General features: G+C 38.8%; 1 protein-coding gene across 1 annotated transcript in view; it reads left to right on the forward strand.

Annotated features, from left to right (window-relative positions):
- The first annotated feature begins 3,197 nt into the window (after nucleotides 1-3,197).
- Nucleotides 3,198-19,504, forward strand: part of SMPD3 (sphingomyelin phosphodiesterase 3, neutral membrane (neutral sphingomyelinase II)) — a 28,996-nt gene continuing 12,689 nt past the window's right edge. The window contains exons 1-2 of the mRNA XM_010004424.1: nucleotides 3,198-4,532; nucleotides 13,745-13,820. Of these exons, the coding sequence (XP_010002726.1) occupies nucleotides 3,198-4,532; nucleotides 13,745-13,820 (1,411 nt within the window). The remainder of the gene's footprint in view (nucleotides 4,533-13,744; nucleotides 13,821-19,504) is intronic.

Consider the following 19,504-nt stretch of genomic DNA (forward strand, 5'->3'; position numbering starts at 1 on the left):
TGTTTTACTAGTTGCAGTTCACTCGTGGTGCCCTCCCTCCCCCTTGTAAGGACTTGCTGAGCTAAAATGTGTCTCTTGTGTCTTTCTTAATTCTCTCTTTCTGGGGGCTTTGTGGCACTAGCATGTGTATGGTTTTGTAGCTAAGAGACAAGATTAGGAAACTTAGTTCCTGTTTGTGTGCATCCCAGTGAGTCTGTACCAGAGCTTTGGCAAGTTGTGTGATTTCCTTCATCTAAAAAATTAATAAAATAGAATAATATTTTACTTGCAAGAACTGTTTTTCATGAGGGCCTTGATATGCTGATGTCTTCTGTCTGCAGTGTGCAAAAATGTAAAGGCCATCCAGCTCATGATTCCATGCTCCTTTCTCTCCAGTTACTGTGTTTTAAAACCTGTTGTGGTACCAGAGTTTTTGTACTTTATACTTATGTAGTTGTGAGATTTTATTAGAATTCATAGAATAAAATGGATGGAATTAATGTCTGTACTCAAATCCCTATAGCCTCCCCAGCTGGCTAGCAAGGAGGAAGGCAGCTGGCACATGGTCAAAAACCATCCTGCAAATTCCTGATTTTCAAAGGTACTAGTCCTGTTTAAGGCAAATGAAGTGTAGGAGTCAGCAGAGTGGCCTTCAACCATCAGTCAGTCCTTAGTGTTTACAGAGAATTACATTCTTGCTAAATGTTGTTAAAACAGACGTTAGTCTGAACCAGTTTTGCTTTATGACAGTACCTTTGTAAACTTACCCCATGAAAGGATTTCTGATTGCATTCATTTTTCTCTTTTTTTACTAATACATGTGATAATACTTTGTATTTCCTCTAACTATGAAATTCTTAGATTTAGTATGTCCCCATAGCCTGGATAATTGCTTTTGTGAAGCTATTCCAGTTGAGCATTTTGTGGTTTGCTGGACAGCTGTTCATCTTGCAGCTGATTGACGCTGCAGTCCATAACAGAACCGGCATGAGTTATGTTCAATTGATTTTTTTATTTATTTTTTTCTTCTTCATCAGATCATCGAGCAGGCATTGACTACTTTATTTACAAAATTGTCATTTGATGTCATGTCTCCCTAGGAGTTGTAGCACCCTGTTATCATATACTTAAAATACTTGCCAATAGAAGACTCATTAGACAAACCATTATGGATCCATTGAAGTTTTGCATTTTTTCTGGTGTGCTATTTTAAACTAGTGAAAGTCAAACTGACCTTATAGTCTGCAACACAACTGCAGCTTTCACCAGAAAGATCATTAGCCTGAAATTTGGAATATAAGGTTTGCAGTCTGTCCTCACATACCCAAACAGCAGTGCTCTGTTTACCCTTGGCACTGTTGTAAACAAGAACCTATCTGGTCTACTGAGTGATTATGGGAATAGACAGGGCTTTTATAAAGCATTTCAAGCATCCTGTAGAGCAGACTAACTTCTTTACAGTTTTTTCTTGTCTAATGGTAATTACATAATTGGACAGTTTTAAAGTTATTTCTTTATATCTAATATGTAGATGTCAGAGTCTCCTTTGAGCATTCTTACTAACAAGACCTAAAAATCATTGAGGAAAACAAATCTGCTAGGCTTCCCCCTGTTAGCAACATCCTAAAATTCCTTTGGCAATGAGTAAATGCCAAGCATTTGTTATTTGGCACTTTACTAGTTACTCATTTATTTAAACTAAAACATGTTGCATAAGATTGTGAAAGTTATGTTAAGCTAATAATTAAAAACAACAAAAAAAAAAGCCTCCTGTGATCCAGTCTATCCAATTTCCATCTAAATAGTACCATCAGTGCAAAAATACACAGGACTGTATCTCCCTTTAGACATAATTGCCTGGTGCTGGCAAAATATGCACTTGGCTGTGAGCAACTGCAGGGGTGTTAGTCTCACACTCAGAAGGCTAGGTGTGTGTTGCTGCAAAAACCCCCAAATAACCAGCTTATTGATTCTTCTATTTCTCCCCACACCTTCATTTATTTTCAGGTTTTGGTGATCTTTTCCTGGTATTAGCATATGCATATTTCTTAAGCATTGTTTGCTGTCTGGGAGATTCTACATAAAATTTCTAAGATACAGCTTTCCATGCATGCCCAGGACACAGTAATTAAAAGCAGTTTTTCTGTTGTGGTACTGCCATCCTTTTTAATGTATGCACTTGATGGCTTTTCCTTCTCTGTAGTACTTGGGTACTAACTACTTGGGTTTGCTTTTGAAGGTCCTTATAATCTTGTCCCTACCAAACCTGATTTTTCTCATCCTATTTGAGGATTTTATTCCTATCTCCAGTAGTTTTTTATTATGAGCCCCTGTCACCATCTCACTAGATTTTTCAGACTAACTTGCCCACGAGTTGGCTTTTACTTCTGGGAAGAAATAACTGTGAAACCATCTCATCTATTCCTTTAATAAAATTCTTTTTTTGCCACGGTGCCTACCAAAAATGTACAGCTGCAAATCTGATGTGTTGTGAATACTCTTAGACCTGCTGATCAGCAATCCAGACTGAGGGAAGAATTTTCTTAGCAGTAATAAACAAAAAATATGTGTGGTAAAAAGAGAGCTAGTTAAGCCATGTATTTTAATGCCTTACTTACTGCTTCTGACCTGTGCATTATACTCTGTGCCAGCTGTTAAGGCCTAAAATTCATAATAGAAATGTGTTTCATGGCAACATTAGTTATGTGCATTAAATGGTCAATGTACTGATTTCATATGCAGAAGTACCAGTCCCTCACTGGCGCTGCCCTAGATCCATAGTCTTTAGCAGACTACCAAAATGCTAAATTAAATTTTAAAAGGGAAGTAATTGGGAAGTAATTTAGACTGCAAGGCAAAATTGGTTTGAGAAAATTTGCTTTAAACTTCTAATAACTGTGACATATGTTCTGTGTCTTTTGTTTTTACAGATTACTTTTTTGCCTCCAGAGTGGTTCGTTATGGCAGCCTCCAGTGAACAATGAAATCCTCTGACAAATATAGATGCCAAAAAGCCAGACGAAAACAGTGGCCTTGTTGCATTTTTACTCCAACACAGTGAAATGGTGCTCTTAAAGTTTTGTTACTGACTCTCACCGGAAAAAAACCAAACTCCTGACTGGACCTTATTTCCCCAGGCCTCTCCCAGTGTTCTTATGGATGCTTGACACAGTGACATCATGTAGTAGGCCCTGAAGTGTTGTCATAATTAAGTTGCAATGGTTTTATACACTTCCCCATTTCCCAACAGCTTTCTGTCAGTTCTGCATTCTTTTTCCTGGGGCCTGATTTTTCCATGTTACTGGTTAGCAGATAGGCTCGTGGGCTCTTTTGTTCCCACCACCTATGAAAAGCGTCAAAGAGCAGATGATCCGTGTTATTTTCATGCCCTCTGCATCATTATTACCACTCCCATCTACTTGGCACTCTTGGTAGCTTCTCTTCCTTTTGCTCTGATTGGCTTCTTGTTATGGTCCCCTCTCCAGTCAGCCAGAAGGCCATATATCTACTCCAGACTAAAAGACAAGAACCATGCCAGTGGAGCCACACTGCTCACTGAATGGAAGGCTGCAGGGAATGGGAAAAGCTTCTGCTTTGGCAGTGCCAATGTTTGCCTGCTGCCAGATTCTCTGGCAAGATTTAATAACGTTTTCAATACACAGGCCAGGGCTAAAGAGATTGGCCGGAGGATCCGAAATGGAGCAAGCAGACCACAGATCAAAATATATATAGATTCTCCTACCAACACATCCATCAGTGCAGCAAGTTTTAGCAGCTTGGTCTCCCCCCAGGGTGGAGATAGCACTAATCGTACTGTTAATGCTGGCATCAAAAGGACAACATCGATGGAGTATAAGGGAGACAATTCTGGCTCAAACAACAGTGAGGACAGTAGAGAAGGTAAAAGTGGAGCTGGAGAGCCAAATGAGGGAGAAGAAAACACCTGCATTGTCCGCATAAATGGAGAGGATAATGGCCACATGTCAGACACAGAAACAGATAACGTCAATGGCCAGGCTCATGCCAGTGGCCCTGCAGAGCCACTGGAAGGTGACACTGAGATCTCAAAAACCCCGAACCACAAGCAGAAGGAAGGAGATTCTGGGAGTTTAGACAGCTACTCTGCCTCACGAGAGTCCTTAGTTAAAGTTCGTGTTGGAGATGGTACAGTCGACCAAAGCACTGTCAACAACAAGCTCCTCTACAAAGCCTCAATCATGAAGAAGACTTCAGTGCGGAAAAAGAAACATACAGATGAGACCTTTGATCATGAGATCTCTGCTTTCTTCCCTGCCAACTTGGACTTTCTGTGTTTGCAGGAAGTGTTTGACAAAAGAGCTGCAGAGAAATTGAAAGAACAGCTTCATCACTATTTTGAATACATTGTCTATGATGTTGGAGTCTACAGTTGCCACAGCTGCTGTAGCTTTAAGTTTGTGAACAGTGGTCTACTTTTTGCCAGCCGCTATCCTGTTATGGATGCTGCCTATCACTGTTACCCCAATGGAAGAGGAATGGACTCCTTGGCTTCCAAGGGAGCCTTGTTTCTCAAGGTAAGAGCCTTTTCTGAAGCCATAAATATTGACTCTGTGTATGTGGCAAGTTATAAAGTTATGTTATTTTCCCTCATTTCTGTTACAGTTCAAGAGAATTCAGATCTAGATTATGTGATGGTTGTGCATGACATCATTAGGAACTTTTGGAGGTCAAAGTGTCAAAATTGCAATTGTTTTAATGTAATTTTAGTTTCTTTTCACAGAAATCTGCAGTAAAATGCACAAATTCTCAATTTCTCAACACAAGTATAGTGCAATAGGCATTACTGTTGGAAAACAGCTGTTTCACTAACTAAAACCTGAAAAATTTTCCTAATGTTAGAAAAATACATCACATGCTCAAATCATATGCCTTTTCTACTGCATGTATTCATGAGACCTCAACAAAAGATTATTATGGATTATTTATAAGGATCAGTGGGGCATTTGTACCTGCAATTTGTAAGCAAAGCAAAAAAAATTGGTATCGTGCCTTGCATAAAAAAAGGAAATATTAGAATTTGCAGTCTGACAGTAGATCATTATTTCATATACATTTGATGTAAACAAAAGCCTATCCATATCCGAATCCAGCTTTCCAAAAACTTGATCTAAGTTTTCTGTGCTGTACTCTTGTCTGTTTATAAACAGCTAAAGTTTGTTGTTTTCATCGTACAGTGCTGCCTGCAAAAAAATGAACGTACTTGCAGTGCAATATAAATCTTAGCAGGGTCACAAAGACTACCCTTCAATATATGCATATATCGGGCATTAATAGATTAAAAACAATCTACTTTCAACTGCCCATTGCCGAGTCATTGATTTGCTACCCTGCTAGGCAGGCCACAGTGTCTCCAATTCTCTTGCAGAAAATTAAGCCTCTTTTAAAAATTCCACTGGGATGATGAACTTAATTATCAGTTTGAGTTGTTAAATAATGTTACAGTTGAACAGGGAATAGGGACCAATGATTATCAAGATTTGAAGACAACTACATTCTTTTAAATATGGAATTCTGGCCCAGCTAAAAGACCATTCTTCCTCATCTCTGTGTCGTTCTGACATACTGTACCATAAGGTACAGTACCCAAAATATTTTTCATTCTGAGTAAAGTCTATCCTGATATTAAATGACTTTCTGTCTGAATTGTACACTAAGTAATCCTGGGTCACTTCTTTCTTTTTAAAAAAAAGGGAAAAAAAAAAAAAAGAGAAAAAATTAATTATCACTTTAATTTTACTTTTGAAACAAAGTACGTTTGAAGGTTGTTTTTCACGATGTAGTATTTAATCAGCAACAGTGTGTGTGTGGACTCCGGAGACAAAAGGTACATTAAGTAAAAGCCTGGTTTGTTTTTGAAGTCAGTGAGAAACAACCCATTAACTTCAGAAGTCTTGAGGTCTTCCACTGGGATGACAGTAAGTTAAACCAGTGTATTTTAACTGTGGCTGGAAGGTGTAATTCTAGCCAGTACTCTGCCATCCAGAATGGGCAGTTTATATCACTGCTTTTAGAAACCTCTTTTACTGACTTTTACAATATTTTCTATGTATATAATGTGTTTCACACGTTTTTTCCTTTTGGAAGAGGTTCTATTTCCAGTGAAGAGGAAATTATTTTCCATTGCCCCTTCTTCCTGGCTCTGCCTTCACCATCTAGATTGTAAAGTTCAAGTGGAGATTTGGAAGGATTTAAGAGATATGCTTAGTCATACAGAATTGTTTTACCTGAGAGACTTACAAAGCTCAAGCATTATTATTAGTAGCTATAATAACAATCAGCTCTTAGGTACTGCTTTTCATTCATATGTCTCAGAGTGCATAATAAAGAAAGGTCAATATCTGCTTAAGAGAAGGAGAAACTAAAGCACAGGAAGGTGAAGTGATTTGATTGTGGCTTAACACCTGGGGTGTCACAACCAAGGAGAAAAGTGGGAAGCAAATTACTGAGGCTTTTAACACCGTACACCGTTTTGCATTATTGACTTCATGCTACCCAACAGCTATCTGGAGACCTGTGCAAAGAAATTTTGCTAGCTTTGTCTGTTCTCTTCCTAAAGATGTCTTCCACAAATTTTTTCTGACAGGTTTTTGCATCTGTATAGGCTGATGCTTTCCAGGTCAGGATGAAGGCATAAGGATGACATAGTTGTGGGTAGCTGTTGTGTAATGCCCATTTTCTGCATAACTGGAGGACTAATTTACATTCAGCACTTTGATCTCTTCAAACTCAGACAGCATTTCTGTCTCTAACCTGAGGGTCTCATTGGGAGGTAAGAGTGACACGGTCACAGAAAAAACAGCACATTAAAAAGGGGGGGAAACGTCACTTGCATCTAAGTGACTGTTTCATGTCTAAAGTGTTAAACCACTGTTCCTAGTTGCTCCTAAAGACTCAGAGGAGAAGTTAGCAAATAAATAAATCAGCCAATCCATTTTCACACTTTGACAGTCTGGGCCCTTGGGAGACTTTGCCGTGACTCTGTTCTAGCACTGCATTTCACATTAATTTAAAATGCCTAAGAAAAGAACCCTTGAGTCTGCTTTTTAAGTTTTATACCTCCAATTGTCTTACTGCTGCTGTGCTACAGATAGAGGAGAGAAGTGGGACTGACAGAGATGCTCTTCTTTGCTGGTGATTCTAAATAAAGAGCTGGCTTGTATATATCTGTATATAATATGATGCAGATCCCAGTGTTCTCGGTTACTCTGCAGCTGCTGGTTTGACACATACATAGTTTTAATTCACAGTGGTTTTGAGGATTTCAAAGGGAGTTTTAAAATACATGTCCCTTTCAGAAACTGGATGAGGATTTTCAAGTCAGATCAAGTTTAAAAGGTATCAATGAGTGCTGTGCTGAAATTGTGTAATGCATCACCTGTTTGTAATTTACTAGAAGGTTTCAAAACGTCAGCATTCATTTTTAGATGGAGGGATTAGTGTATGGCCTTAGTTACGCTGTCTTTCTGGGATGCAGTGTAAGTTTGGGTAGCAGTGTAATAAAACCAGAAAACATCCTTAGCTTGACCTGATGAGTTATGGAATTGGAGAGCTTATCCATATTCTTCCAGATATATCAACATAATAAAACTGTCCCTGCTGCTGACACATTTTGCCTGTCTCTTATCCTGAAATTGTAATAGCTGTAACATACATCTAAGCCATACAGGACATGTAGATGTATATTTGGAGTAGGGAGGTGAATGAAAGAGGCATCATTCTCAAAATGGCTATTAACTGAGTTCTGGAGTGGTTTGCCTCCCACTGAGTCTGGGAGGTGTGGAAGTATGTCGCATAGAAGACTGTTCTTACCATTCTTGGCAGGAAATTATTCTGGTTTTTGGCATCTGCCAAGAGAGAGAATTTTAGCAAAAGTAAGAATTCTTGCTTAAAACACAGTATGTGAACGTAGATAAAAAGGAAAATCTCAGTCTGATGTGGGTAGCTTGAACAGCTAATAGTATTCTAACAAAATCAAAAGGGATCAAAAGGCAAAAAATGTCTTGCAGTTCTTGCTACATTTCTGAAAGACCCTGCATTTAATTAATATTAATTCCTGAGCTTATTAACAGATTTACTTTTCAAATTCTCTGAAAATTACTGCTGTTCTCAGGAAGTACAGTAATTGTGCAGAGAACATGTTATTATTCATTTCTTAAAGGAAACCTAGCAACCTTTGCTTAACTTGTTTTTGAAAGAGCTGATACGATGGTAACAGATGGTAGAAGGAGCAGTAGCTCTGATTGCAGAACTGCTTTGAAGCACAGTTTTCACTATTTGCTACTCTTGAGGTGCCTACTCTGTATGGTGAAATGAGGCTTCCCTGACTTAACCTCTGTGAGTCTCCTTTTTGATGTTACTGATGCAGATACATTTTGCTTGATTGATTTAAGCAGTCTTTACTGTCCTGTGCCAACAGCTGAGCGTGAAGGAGCAACTTCTGCTACGCAGTTGCACAACATACTGAGGGGAAGCTTTTTTACCTAAGGATTGCACAGAAAAGGGGAATGGCTGTTGTCTGACCCCAGGAAAAGATAATTTGGAGGCTTCAGTGGTTAGGTTTTCTTGTTCTTGATCAGTTGTCCAGTATCTACAGTTATCCCAAGATGTATAAAAGAAATGTCTAGTTCTGTTCACGGATTTGTTTAGATAACTCTAAAGCTGTGCTATGTAAGTCAGGAGGGTAACCTAAACATTTTCCACATGTTCAGTTTCTGCTATTAAATGTTAATGCAGGAATTGGATAGAGTCGAATAAACTTTTTTAAAAAGTAAAAAAAGACCCTACCATGGCACTGTACCATGTTCCTTCACTTTGATATAATTAATGTTATTAATCACGGGGACAAATTAAAACTTGTGCAGAATGAAATACAGGTTTGAGAGAATGTGAGTTGTGGGCTTTATCCTGAAGGATTCTTAATGTTGCATTCAGATAACTTACCTTTCCCAGCTTTGGGTTTATTGGCTGCATACAGGCTGTGGGGTGCTAAACTCTGTGGAACACTTTTTCTAGGAGTATGTCAAAATTTTAGCTCTCTTCTGGTTTGCACACCTGGATTTGCTTCCCATGAAGGAAGAAGCAAAGGCATATGCTGGGACTTGTATGTATATAAACGCTTCATATTGGAGGGTACACATTTAAGAAACTGTCTACTTAGTATTTTTGAATGGCCACCTCTTGGCACTCTGAAGCTTCTAGAAAATGTCACTATAATTCTCATAACAGTTTGGTTTTGTCTACACGTTATTGGTCAGTGTTTGAGAATCTAGTTTCATTCTTTAATTGAATGAGATTTCTCATGTATGGCATGGTCCAAATTTTTGGCATTAAAGCATTTCCTTCCAAACAGCTGACGGTTTATGAACACAGCAATGGCACGTTTGAAGCTGGTTTTTAAGCTGGCATTGAAATACCCCTCGTATTTAAGTAGCATTTCCTTGTTTTTTGTTTAAGTATCTGTTGATGTTTTTCTTGACATCCAGATGTAATGCAACTGCTGGGACAGATGTGTGTAAATATATACTGTTAAAGACAAGAGATTTGTCATGTTTGTAGCTCTGCATACTTATGCAGGAATATGATAAGCATGAGATGTGCAGGTTTTTCCAGTTAGCTCAGAGAATTCCCATGATAGCAAGTAATGTGATTGAATTTAAAGCTATTTCCTTCACTCTAGCTCTGAAATGTCAACTGTTGCTACTTACTACATTTTTTTTTCTCATCAACAAGAATCTATGTATACACTACTCCTTAGTCCATGCAGGACAAGTTTTTGATATGTGATTATAGGAATATACACAATTTTGTATAGCCCAGCACAGTATCAGCATGGTGTCTCCAACAGACTGTACTAATAGTCTATGGCATAGAGATGAAATCTTTTTATTAAAAGTATTTGTTGTAAAGTACTTTTGTGTATTTTACACAGTCAGTACCTCTGAAAATAAAAATTCAGAGCTGTCTCTTTTGTACTTATTTAATTTACAGGCAGGGACAAATGCAAAGATGTAGCAGTAGAAACTGGCATTTTTAATTCCAAACACAACCTTACTTAGCTTTGCCCTTTATGGAAAAATGCTTCTTTCTCATCTGTAACGAGCTTTTAATGCCCTCTCCACCCCTAACAAAATGCAGTGTTCAGTGGTGTAACAGGGATCAGAATCCACTTCCAATCATTTGACTAGTTTGATTACTTAACATTTGCAAGTGTACTGAGAATTGCAATATACTTTGCATATTTCATCATAATATTGAAAAATATTAATTTGTTTCTGTATAATCGGGACAATTCATTAAGAACACAAATGTGTTATAATTTTACCTGTCAGTAACATCAGAGGATGCTAACAAGATATGACATAAAACCTTTTCCTCTTGTAATGAGTATCCTATTTTAAAACACTGGGAACTGATACATATATTTAGCTATTACCTTCCCATAAATTTTCATAGACATATAAGAGTCGTATATGACACATCTACGGCTACAGAATAATTTTCAGAAAGGAGTACCTAAAGTAAGTGGTAATTCAATGCTGAAGGGTAATTCAATGAGTGTATTGGTACACAGCTACCAATGTACAACAGTTGAGGTGAATGTAAGTAAGTCAGGCTTATGGGGAAGGAGCCTTTCTGGCTTATTTGCTTATGTATATTTTCTTAGTAATATGACTTTAGAAGTTTCTTCTGTATTAAGCAGCAAAAATTCTGCTATATTTGTGAAGTGCTGACTTGGTTTGGTGGAAGTGAGAACCTTTCTGCCAAGATCCACGTTGCAGGCTCAAATGAATGCTCTGTGTTGTTGTGTCCTGCAGGGCTGCCACGTAGCTGCCCAGGCCAAGTCACCACAATATACCCTTGAAAATGGAAGAGTCTAAAAGTAGCTACAGTGTTTGGCCACACAAAGGAACGTGTTTATACGGAATTATAGGGCTTGTAATATTCCAGAGGTCAAGTAGTTTTCCTGTTCATAGTCCTTTTTCATTGGTGAAATACCAAATTAGACTGAATAATCAGATTTTCCTTACTATTTTATTTCAAACCATATTTAATATACTAGTGCTTGTACTGTAGCTGGGGATTGACTAGGTGGCTAAAAGGATATTTATTTTCTGTCCTAGTAGTTGTCATCAATATTTGTCTCTATTATGTTTATACTCTAAATGACTTGGTGGTTTACATCAACACTGCCATTCAAAAAAACCAAACGCCAAAAGTCAAAGAAGTTGGAGGAACTGTGAAACCTGGGCAATGAGCTGCTTTGGATGTACTGCCATGCTGGCACTTTCCAAGGAGGTTCTAATTAAGCTAATGGCTTCAGCTCTTTCTTTGGAGCTTTTTTTTAATGAGAAGTGTTTATGGAAGCTCCCTTCCTTTTCCCCTCAGGGGTGTATGTAATACAGCATTGTTCCTAGGAAGTGCAGAGCCTTGGATCAGTGTCCCCCTGTGGTGGCAACCCCAGGGAGCATTTGTTGTGCTCCCCACCTGCATGTAGCAGTCTTTCTTCTAGGATACTTCTTCTCATTCTTTGATTGTGGAAGATGCAAAGTCCATTTCAGTACAAATCTGTGCACACAGGAACACCAGATGATACATATTTATTTATGATTAATAGAAATGAGAGTGATCCTGTGCATAAATTGGCTGATGAGTAAAAGGCCTTGTCAGACACTCCATTAAGGCTGCACAGGGAATTAATTTGAAAACCAATCTGAGTTCTTTTTCTCAACTGACTATAATTTATGTTTGGATGTTCAGCATTTAGACTTTAATCTTGTATGATTTTTTGATAGAGACACTGAAAATTAATGCATCTGCTTTAGTCAATAAGAGAATTATAAGCAGCACATTCTTGCTATAAGGCAGAAAACTTTACATGCCGTATTTTTATTGTGGTTGCAGTAGATGGTATTGAAAGATGTCTGGCATGCACACGTCCTCTGCACCAAGACACACTGCAAATTTGTAAACTAATAGAGACTTTACAATATATAGTTTTCAGGGTTGAACAGAGAATATGATTTTGAGTTATTTGGAAAATCTGCCTGCTGTAGATAGTGGAGAACATAAACTAATATTTTCCCACTTTTCTATTGGAATGTTGCATTAAAAAAATGGAAAGAACATTCCTTTTGCTTCACCTGTGACACTGTGATATATTCACACTAAGGCAGCCTAAGGGGGGAAGAAAGAGGCCTGCACAGCAAAGTTTCTGTGGAAGCCACTAACAGCCATCCAGCAGATCAGCAGAGCCTTGGAGACTGTGAGGTTAAGAGAATCCTCTGGTTTAGGGGTAGATCTACCAGTTGCTGCATGTGTTTTTCTTGTGTTCCTCTGCCTTCACCCTCCCTGAAGCAGGTTAACTGCATGGGAACAGCAGTAAGAACATCATCAATACCCATTTGGAAAACTGTCTAAAAGAGGACAGAACAGGCTGAAGTCAGAATAATGCAAGCTGTTTGTTAGGTACTCTTCTATCTGGAACAAAAAATGAAAGTTAACAAGGCATTGTTGAGGACAAATTACTTCCAAATTCACTTACTGCAAAGCTGAGCTTCCAGTTATAAAATGAATCAGATTTGGTTCAGGTTCTTGGATAGCTGAAAAACTAGAAAACCAACCAAGCTGACAAAATTGTGTCTGTATGAAATGGAGCTCAGCTTGTTATTTAGAGGTGTCAGATGAAATTTGTGCCTAGCCTTGTGAAGGAGAGTCATCTGTGCTTTTGTTTTCTAAGCTCTGGGTACAGGTTTCCTCTGTGGGCATTTTCTTTAGCAGTGTATGCAGTGTTGCCATGTTAACTGTCAACAGGAAAATCATACCCTCAAACTAACATTTCTCACCTCAATCCCAATCTGATCCCCAAATCATTGGCAATTTTGATTTGCTGCTGTTTAAGTTCTGAATGGCCAAATCCTTCAATAGAGTTGAAAACCTAAACCAGAACTTGATTCTAATTTACTTGTATGCCTACTAACAAACACATTTTTAAAAGAGTAGCATATGATATAGATGAGGAATTATACTATATTCCAGCTTCCCTGGAAGCCCTGCCTCTGCTGTCTGTAAGAGCAGGGGTGCATGTTTTGTTTTCTTCTGGCTCACAGACATGGGGCTGCTCCTGAGAGCTGAAGAATCTAAACACTTCACTGAGACCTAGCAAAAATCCCCAACACCTCTGTAGAAGAATGTAAAAAATCTATGAAAATACAAAACTTTCTGTGGAATGGAGAAAACATTATCAAAACCAGTGTTTATTTCCTGTTTCATGCTTTACCCCAGACTCCCTTGGCATTTTTTCCCTCCGCACTTTTGTCTTATACAGATACCAAGAACTAGACTGCTGGTAATACTGGTATTATGCAGCATTTCAGTGGTAGGTCTGAATCTTGCATGTTGACCAGAGCTGGGATGCAAAAGGGTGAAAATGCAACAGGGACAGACAAGCAATGGGACTGCAAAGAACAGGAGAAAGGCAAGTTTTGGTGAGTGCTACAGGTCAAAATCATAATGCTGAAGTACTGGCAATCAGAAGGAAGTCAGTGGGGCCCCAGTAAGCCCTGTGCATCTCTGGTGGTTTTCTGTGTGTCTGTGTGTGATTTCAAACTGGAGCTAGGCAGAGTGGTAAAAGGGACCAAGACTGTGTACAAAGGCTGCCCAGCTAGGGTTGGAAATGGAGTCGTATGGGCTCTTCCATTAATCAACTTGTTATTTCTTTCTCTTCCAGGTGCAAGTGGGAAGTACACCTCAGGACCAAAGAATTGTGGGATACATTTCCTGCACTCACTTGCAAGCTATTGCAGGTACTGTCCTAATTTACATATCTTAGTTTTCACTGTTGGCCTGTCATGCTATTCTTGTGCAAAAGCAGCAAGCATTGCTCCTTCAGTATTTCTGACAAAGAGCAGTATGCATTGCAAAGAGCAGTGAAATACCCAAGAAGGGCAGACAAGTGTATCCCCAAACCTTCACATTTTCAATCATGAAGTAATTAAGTGTTATAGGACACAAAAAAATAACTGTTAAGCACTTTTCTTCTCTTTGCTTCCTCTTAACCAAATACTGCTATTCTAGCAAATACATTACTATCATCATTACTCAGCAGCATTTAACAACTATAAGTATCAGCATATAAACTAAGATTTCTTCGTACGTAAGTAGGGCATGATCAGAAGATCCAAGTTGGGATGGGTTTTTCATCAGAAATCAGCAGCTGGAATAAGCCCAAGTTCTGTTTTTTGACCTCAGATTTTAGGTGTAAATGGCTAGCAAGTTAATACAGTCACTGAAAAATTCCTTTGGTCATGTTTAAAAGCAGTTTCTCTACTGCATTTACTAGAGCACTGCACAGCATGCCCTATGTCCTTTGTTTCATAAAACAATCTTTTCTAAGGTCGTTAGAGATAAATAAAATGCAAAAACTCTTAGTAGGGTGTGGAAGGCTTTTTCTAAATCTTTTAAACTCAATTATCTTTAAAAAAGAATGAGATGTTCTTGAATAGCAGATTTCTGTGCTAATGAGGTATCTGGACTCCAGTGCTTCCCATGACCAGACTAGAATTTCTGTCAGGTTGTGGTAGAATCTGCTCCTCCTCAATCATCTTGTGGCCTCTTGTGGCCTTTTTTTTTTTAATTCTAGTATCCCAACACTCAGCTCTCCTTTTAATATTAATTTTCAGAACAAGACTGAGGTAGAATGGGTAGCATTATCTCCCTTTCACAACCCAACTCCAGAAAGCAAGGGGAAGAAAAGTTAGTATCTTTAGGTTGTTTTATTCCATTTTTAGTGTTCTGATGCATACAGTTTGAAATCAGGACACTTCTTCATTTTAGCTGTTTGCCTCTACACTCATCAATTAAAACTGACATACTTTAAATTCTTGGAGATGTCTATGGAAATTTTCCCATGTATCTCTCCGATCTTTTGCATCAAAACTATGAATTCTTAATTATTACTACATCTACTCAAAGTAGGTATAGTAATAAAATAAAAAGCCAAATCTCCAAACCTTTATTTTGTATATCATCAGAATTTACTTTAGCCAGAGGGGTGGATATCCTTGGTTTTACTTGATCAAACTGCAATTCTTGTGGTCCTGAGAACTGAGAGCAGGATATAGCCCCCCTAGGCTGCCTGCAGACTGCATGTACACAGAAGACAGAGGCAAGACAGTAATGTACGAGAAACTGATAGATTGTGGAACTGTGAACCTCTGCGTTGCAGCATGTCTGGAGTAACCCACTCAGGCAGCCAGCATTCATCCTACTTTGTCAGTGCTTCAGTTGCAGAGACACAGACTTGGGAACAAAACTGCCAGTCCCTGAAGTGCATTAGAGAGACTAGGTATTTCTAAAGAAGATTCATGAATTTTTCAGCTACATTTTAACAATGTAACATCCTTCTCTGGTTTTCTATTTTTAACTGTGGAATTATGGTAATACTGCGAGATTGCAGTTGTGGGGCTGAGATTTGCTGCTGTTCTAGTTTAAGTTATAAACCTCCATTTTTAGTCCTGCTCCTTTATACTACCTAGTAATGTATTCTCACTTAGTCTTTGATAACAACATTGTGAAATCTGTAATATTTTAAAGAGGAAGATGGGAGAAGGAAGAAGAATGGGGAGGTAATGTTCTATTTTCAAAGTCATCCTAAAGCTTCTTCAAGGGTAAAATGCAGCTTTTCATTTTCCTACTTATGTTCTTGCTCCATATTTTTAGGCTTCTCTGGTTCAAACTACCTTCAAATAGAGCAGACAACGATTTAAAAGTTTCAGTCTCCTTTAATACACCCTATTAGTTTATGTCATGGAAAACTAAAGTTTGTAAGTTTTTAAGAGCTGTGGTTTCTGCATTGTTACAATCTGATTAATAACATTTCACACATTTAAGAAATTATCCAAAAAATGGTTCAATAATGTAAAGATATTGCATCTATAAATAGAAGCACTTTTTAAAAGGTTAGGCATTTAAATAATCTTTTCATACATGGCTGAGTGCAATTTGCCTTCCTTTCTAGGACTCATGAACTTCAACTTGACAGTTCTGTTACTTTATGAGAATTAAACGAAGGGATCCAACTGTTTATGGTTAGTGACACACTACTAATGCTGATCAAGAGATGTGCTGGCTCAACTCTGTTCTGACCAATTACAATTTTCTCAGGCCTGACATTCACCTTCTTCAGCAAAACTTAAGATTAGTTGTAGCTTATCCTGTCAGTACTCTACCTATTACTGAATGGTGCTGTGAGGCAGCTCTTCATTCCATTGTGGAAGCAGCTGCATTTCAGTGACAGGTGAAGGGATCCTTTGATGAGACCTGAGTGTAATTATTTTCCAAGGGCTGTTACATTTACGTGGTTCTTTTATGACTGTTAGCCAGTGATTTATGTTCTGGACAGGTTTTGCTGCCTAGAATCTACCCACCTCCCAAAGCTCTTTGAGCCATGCCTGTCAAGTCACCCCACCAACTCATCAAAAGGGAGTAGGCCTCAAGCTACTGCAGCTCGGGTCCAGATGATGCTGCATGATGGATGGTATCTCATGTTCCTGTTTTGCATTTAGTACCTAGTCATTAGCTGTATAGGTGCTGGCAACAAGCACTTCTCTAGCACCAGTTTCAAGTTCTCCAAGCCTACAGTTTAAGCATCACTCAGAACTGAGAGAGATTCCTCTGTGTTTGAAATTGATTCTGCAATCAGGAGTAACTTCAGTGCTAAGCATCCTCAGGCAGCCATTCTGCATGATCCTGAAATAGCAAAGCTGGCGCATCCCCACTGTGGCAGCCTGCCCTTACCCCCTCCTCTCTGTTGTGCTAACACAGCTGTCGTGGGCTGTGCTGCACTTGGCTTGGGACCTGACCTAGCTGAAAAGTAACCCAGCAGAATAAAAGGGGCTTTCTGTTGTTTTGGTTGGTTTGTTTTTATTTTGTTTGAGTTGGTATTCTCAGCCTATCCTGGATTAAGCATGTTAAAAGTGTAGGGGTCTGCTTGATCTGTCATACAGTCAGGTGCGACACAGCCTGTCTTATGGCTGAACTGAAGCTTTTGATTGTGACTTGGAAACAATTCTTCCTTTTGACTAGACTTTACATCCTACACTTTACAAGCTGGTTTTCCTCATCTTCCCCAGGTATAGTGCTTGTGAGTGCTGAGAATCCTGGTTTCAAAAACCTCCACTGCATCTTTTAATTTCCTCTGACTAGGCCTGTTGGCTGCTTTGTTTATCCACCACCATGCTCCTTCTGACATCTTTCAGAGCAGGACAAAATAGTCTTCCTCAGTGTATAGTTTCTATCTGCAGTTCTAACTCTAGCCAGGACTTCACTTAAGCATTTCCAAAGTTAATGGAAAAGGCATGTATGATTATCCTATAATGAACAAAGATGAAGTATTTAATTATGCTGTCTGAGGCTTCCCACATTACCCTTTCATGTCCCACAAAATCTGAAGCTGAAGGGAAATTACAAATAATTCAGAAATGCTGACTGCAGGAACCAGGCACAACACAATTATTTGCATTTTTCCAGGCCAGTTACTGAGAAAAAGAGTGTAGAGCAATTAGCACAAATCTGTACGCTCTGGTTAATCACTGGTGGCAGTCAATCAGATCAATGATTCTATCTGAATGTTTAATTACAGCAGAAAGCTGGGAGGAGAAGTTGAATGCTAGTGTTAGGATGGAGTTACTGTGTAGTCCTCTTTTAATATTTACTGATGCTATTTAATTTCAGCAGCAGTTTCTGAAATGGCTGCTCCCCTAATTGTTCTAGATTCAGATTTGTCTTCTTCTTTACTTAGGTGTCTCAATAATTCCATTATCTTTATCTCCAAAGCTGTTTATGACTGGGAGCTGGTAAGACTTAACTTTTGCATATAGACACGTGCACTACCTGCTGTGTAGCTGCAGGAAGCCGGGTAGTTTACACTGGGTAGTTTAATAGAAATCTCAGAAAAGTTATATTTAAGTCACATTAAAGGATCCCATTTTTTGGTCATGGAAATGTAGCTCACTTCATTCCACACACTCCACATGCACTGAAGTGCAATTACTTCTATGACCTCTAGTGGGGATAATCAGAGATGCCAGATTACCAAAAGTTCTACAAGTTGTTTTTTAAAAAAAATTGAAGTTTCCTGTTTCTAGAGTTCTAAGGCTACTATTTTTCTGTACAGCCCTGAGGTTTTCTGGTATATTCCTGCTACAAAGGCTCAGCATTCTTATAAAGAGAGATCTATGTCACTATGTAGTTAATGCTTTTTTAATAACAGCAATACATATTACCAGACACCTCTCACAATATCCTCTTACAACATTTTTGTCTGTGTCTTTTGTTTTTTTCAAGAGTTTTGTGTTTTGGAGAATGCTTCCTTTTTATGTTTCTGTTAAGTGGGTTTGCTGCATTCTTCACACTCGTCTGTGACAGGTTGCTGCCTGAATTTTATGCCTAGATGGTAATGGCTGCAGTATTTTATCATTCATCTTAGTGAAATCATGCTAGACGGGTAATCAGCATAAAATACAGAAAAAGTTTGACAGGTCAAGGATCTAAAAGCCAGTCTTTGAGAGTGAAGCAATTTGCATAATGAGGTCTTTGTGGGGAGCAAGACATTCCTGCAGTCTTACCAACAAGCACCATGCTTAAAAGTTCATGTTATGAGGAAACAAAGGCAGGTGTCACAGTCAGAAGACAGCACTGGCCCAAGGAGATGGGATAGAAAGATTCAGATGCTGCAAAAGGAGGAAAGACCCTGAATTTGAATAAGGAATGAGAAAGCTGTGACTTGTTTAGCTTGAGGAGGAGGAGGCTGAGGAAGGTCCTTATCAAAGGACCTGCTGGGGGGGTGTAAGGAAAATGGAGGCAGACTGTCCTCCCTAGAGCCCAGTGATGGGATGAGACATAATGGGCACACACTGAAATGCAAGAAATGCCATTTAAACTTTTTTTACCCAGAGGTTATAGTCTCCCACCACAAAGCCTGACTGGACACAGTCCTGAGCAACCTGCTGTAGGTGACCCTGTGTGAGCAGGGGAGTTGGACTAGATCATCTCCAGAGGTCCCTTTCAAGCTCATGTTTTCTTTCAATCTGTAATTTTATCTGTATCTTTAGTTAAGCAGAATGTGTATGTTAGTCACGCACACCTTTTGTGGCTAGTGTCACCTGCTCCAGGCTGTACTTATTCCATGTGACCTATTTCTTGTGCTTTTGCCTAGCTACATCTTCACTGTAGGGCTTGCTTGTGCTGCTGCAGGAAGGGGTTTTCCCAATAATACAAGGTCTGTATTTGTGTCAGGCTGTGTGATTAGGGTACTCTGTGAACCTCATAATGTAACTAGAATCTGTAGGTTTGTAATGTAACTGATTTGACATATAATTTTGCCTGTTTCAGATTTGAAATGATAACTGTTAACTATAGATACAGTGAAAAACCAAAGGAAAGGAAAGACAATGTGGTATAAACAACTATTTCTAGAATACATCTCATC

The sequence above is a fragment of the Chaetura pelagica genome, unplaced genomic scaffold (assembly GCF_000747805.2).
Source record: "Chaetura pelagica isolate M959 unplaced genomic scaffold, ChaPel_1.0 scaffold449, whole genome shotgun sequence".
NCBI classification, from domain to species: domain Eukaryota; kingdom Metazoa; phylum Chordata; class Aves; order Apodiformes; family Apodidae; genus Chaetura; species Chaetura pelagica.